The following is a 3,597-nucleotide window of genomic DNA, read 5'->3' as shown; positions in this document are numbered from 1 at the left end:
TCTGGAGAATCTGGCTCTGAACAACTCAAAACTGCTTATGAATGCGTTCAAAGGGAGCACACAAAAGCAAAAGAAAAGTACAAAGAGGCCATGAAAATAAAGTCGGATTTGTTTGAAGTCTTCCTGGCAGTAGGTCTGCAGCAGTTTGAGGAAGCAAGACTTTCATGGTACTATGTGCTTGTCAGTCAACTTGATTTGAAAACATGGCCATATTCAGATGTAGTACAGTTTTATCAATGCGCCGAAAGCAATATCAAAATCTCTATGGAAGTGTTGAAAAATCTGGAAACCAAGCCGGGTAGCTCAACTCAAGATAACCCCGAAAACGAAGCAGGAAGGCTTAAGTTAAAGTCAATGGTAGATGTTTTATTGTGTACTATACTGTACGAGAGATCTATCATGGAGTACAAACTGGACCAACCAATCTGGCGAGAGAGTTTAGAAGCTGCAATGGAGAAATTTGAGTTAGCTGGAACTTGTAGGGACGATGTTGTTGCGATAATAAGTGAAGACTATGTGGCAGGCAATACATTACGAGGTACTACGTGCTCTAGCTCAATACTGAATTTTGAAAAACATAAGACATGATGTTCAATATGATCCTATTTCATTGCTGCAGATCTAAGGTTTCACCTGGAAGAGATATTACATATATTTAATGAGATAGATGAAGCAGAACAATGGAGAAATGGGATCTCTTCAGACCAGTTGGAAGATATATTAAACAGGAGGACTGCAAATATTTTTCATATGTCAAATACAGGAATCCAACGTGGTTAAAGTGGCACACAATGATTTTGGTCATTATGTTGAACAAGCTTCATTTTAAAGGTACATACCATGGTACATATATATAACACTATTGTTAGGTCTGATACAAAGAGTGTTGTTGGCTAGTGTTAGGTCTGACCCTTATGTGCATTGGTTTAAGATCAATGAAATAACTTTGACCAAACTTGCACTGTCATCGTATTCTGTAAGTATTATTTTACTAATTGCAACTGTTATAGGCAGTGCTTTTTTTGTTTGACCTGAAACGAATTGTTCACATTCTGGATGGTACTTGAGTTTTAATTCATCTAACCACATATTTATCTTTGCAGGTTTTGTCTTGTGGTATAGGATTTCAAACTCAGATTTTTGTAGAGAGAAAGAAACATATATAAACGACATATATGTTCTATTTTGTTTGTGTAACATTCATACGGTTGATTTGGCGAGGAGTGAAGCAAAGATATCATGCAGATTCTTCTTCATCTTCTGTCTTAGGGTGAGTTGGGAGTCTTGTGACTATATTCATTGGTTTTGAGTCTTTTGACTCGTATTTCCTTTGGCGTGAGACATTCATACACAACACACCTACTTGAGTTTTACCTTCTTTTTCCTTTTCTTATGACCTCCACAAGATTTTGGTGTGGAGTCAGTCATTCTCTTGTAATTCGTTGTTACATATAAAATGTAATGATGTGTTTGTTGCGATCAATTTGCAATTTGAATATGTTTTGAAAAAAGGCACAGCTCAGTTCAGTAAAACATAATGTACAAACCATTTATTTTATATTACTATCTTCACCTGAAATCAGAGAATGACCTCGTCAATGACTCGAGGAGAGCACATGATAGAATAAAACCATAAACCAGGGATGTAACTTCAAAGAGACTCTCTTTATAAAACTTGACAACCCCCAAAAGAGAACAAGGTCTCTCCCGACCGTTTTTGGATGCCTTCTTACATAAGAGAACATCCCTATATAATAATAGAAGAAGACATAGGTAATCTAGAGAAAGGACATTAACTAAATGGAAACAATCTAATTCTGAAAAAAAGAAATCCATGGTTCAGAACCTTGAGTTACTTGTGTTAATGATAATGTATCAGCACACACGTGTTTCTTACAACACAAATGCACATATAAGGAACATTTGGGACAAGCCCCTATCATGGAGGTACAACAGGTCGGGTTGGGTTGCGAGCAAGACCAAGTCCCAACCCCACAGGAACTTTATCAGTCTTTGACTTACTATTATGGCTATGGCTGCAGTTGGAAGAATGACCATGTGTTGACTGTGAATTATGTACCGGGTTAACATTGATAGCGACGTGCCCATTGCCATTTTGAAGTTCTGGATTCCGCTGCATTTGCATCATGCTAATACCCTCTTGTCTCTGTGTTGCGTCTTCTTCATGACACTCAATATCTTCGTTATAACCTTTTACTAAAAAGTCCGAGCAGTTTCGTCTGCACCCTAGATCATACGGATTCCTGAAGCGACCACCTGGACCTCTTAGGTAGCTGTACCGCAGGGCATTAGCCATTTCGTTTGTAGTTATGTTCCTTGATATCTGTAAAGGTTAAGGGAAAAAGATCAATCTTCAGGATGAGGAAAAACATTCCCCCATGAAATGGAAGTATCTAGTCTACTTGTGAGTTTTACTCTGGAGTTCTACTGATGAATTATCTGGGTAAGTGAACAGAGTCTTTAAACCATCTAGGTCACAAGAGGAACAAAGACATGCAAATAAGGAAAAAGGAATGAGGACTCACTTGTGACGCTTGTATAACTGTTAAGACAGCAACAGAAAAGAAGAGGCAGAATTCCACCAGCAGAAAGGATAAAGCACCCACATGATTACTAGCGACATGGCTCATCCATGCTCCAAAAGACGATGGAGCTGAAGGGTCACTCAAGACTCCTGCATGTATATATCATTTACATTTTTCATCCGAAAGTTTTCTCTAGATTTATATATCACAAATAAAGGGCATCCTCCACTATAAACGTACTTGCAAGAGTAACACCACCAGTTATCAGCATCGCTAGAACTTCAAGTAGAAGAAAAAGGAAAAATTCCCACTTGTTTTTCTGCAAAATAGGTTAATGGAAAACAAGCACAATCCACAGATAAGTATCACAGAATAGTATCAAGCTCGAGCTGCAAGAGTAAGAAATCAAACCACTAGCAACCAAAATGAACAGAAGAGGTACTATGACACCAAGAAACATCTCCGGCGATCTCTATACCCAAATATGCAACACAAAAATACCACTCTAATAATTAAGATCGTCTAAGCTTTTTCGAAAAGAACAGTAAGTAATGTCACATCAAAAGAGACAAGGAAGAATAAGAAAGATTTAGTAATAAGAAAGATCCGTCTACCCCAATTTTGTCAACTTATGTCAAAAACTATTATAGGAAGACAGGAGCTGTACTTACTTTTCCAACACAATTTGATACCCAAGGACAATGGTGATCAAATTGCTCTACACAACGATCACAGGTGGAACAGTGCTTAGCTCGAAGAGGTCTGATAATCTGAATAAAATGAAACAAAACGGACCAAAAGAAGTAAATTTTAAGATGTAAGATCCATGATTAAGTATTTGTTATTACGATTCAAGAAAGACATAAAAGAGAATTTGAGCAGGTACCTTGCATGTTGCACAGAGTTGCGTCCAATTCCCAGCAAGCAAAGCAGGGTTGTTTAGCTCTATTTTTAACAGTGGTTCCTGTAAAGGGGTAAGAAAACCAGTAATGACACTTGAACATAAAATCGTACTAGAAATCATACCTATATGTCACTTAAACTTGAGAAC

The 3,597-nt window shown here is 37.6% G+C and overlaps 2 protein-coding genes across 3 annotated transcripts in view; one reads left to right on the top strand and one right to left on the bottom strand.

Annotated features, from left to right (window-relative positions):
• The window catches only part of LOC104770416, a 5,633-nt gene extending 4,070 nt beyond the window's left edge, over window positions 1-1,563 (top strand). The window contains exons 4-6 of one of the 2 annotated variants that reach the window (XM_010494839.2): window positions 11-538; window positions 620-831; window positions 1,104-1,563. In XM_010494839.2, the coding sequence (XP_010493141.1) occupies window positions 11-538; window positions 620-780 (689 nt within the window). In that variant the 3' untranslated portion in view covers window positions 781-831; window positions 1,104-1,563. Of the gene's footprint in view, window positions 539-619; window positions 832-1,103 lie in introns of both variants that reach the window. The other variant, XM_019241782.1, reaches the window with a different exon arrangement.
• Window positions 1,775-3,597, bottom strand: part of LOC104770415 (protein S-acyltransferase 24) — a gene marked incomplete in the record, with an annotated part of 6,967 nt that continues 5,144 nt past the window's right edge. The window contains 5 exon segments of the mRNA XM_010494838.2: window positions 1,775-2,344; window positions 2,547-2,695; window positions 2,787-2,865; window positions 3,218-3,316; window positions 3,433-3,510. Of these exon segments, the coding sequence (XP_010493140.1) occupies window positions 1,940-2,344; window positions 2,547-2,695; window positions 2,787-2,865; window positions 3,218-3,316; window positions 3,433-3,510 (810 nt within the window).

Source organism: Camelina sativa, chromosome 20, assembly GCF_000633955.1.
Source record: "Camelina sativa cultivar DH55 chromosome 20, Cs, whole genome shotgun sequence".
NCBI classification, from domain to species: Eukaryota; Viridiplantae; Streptophyta; class Magnoliopsida; order Brassicales; family Brassicaceae; genus Camelina; species Camelina sativa.
This window is presented reverse-complemented; position numbering and strand designations above follow the sequence as displayed.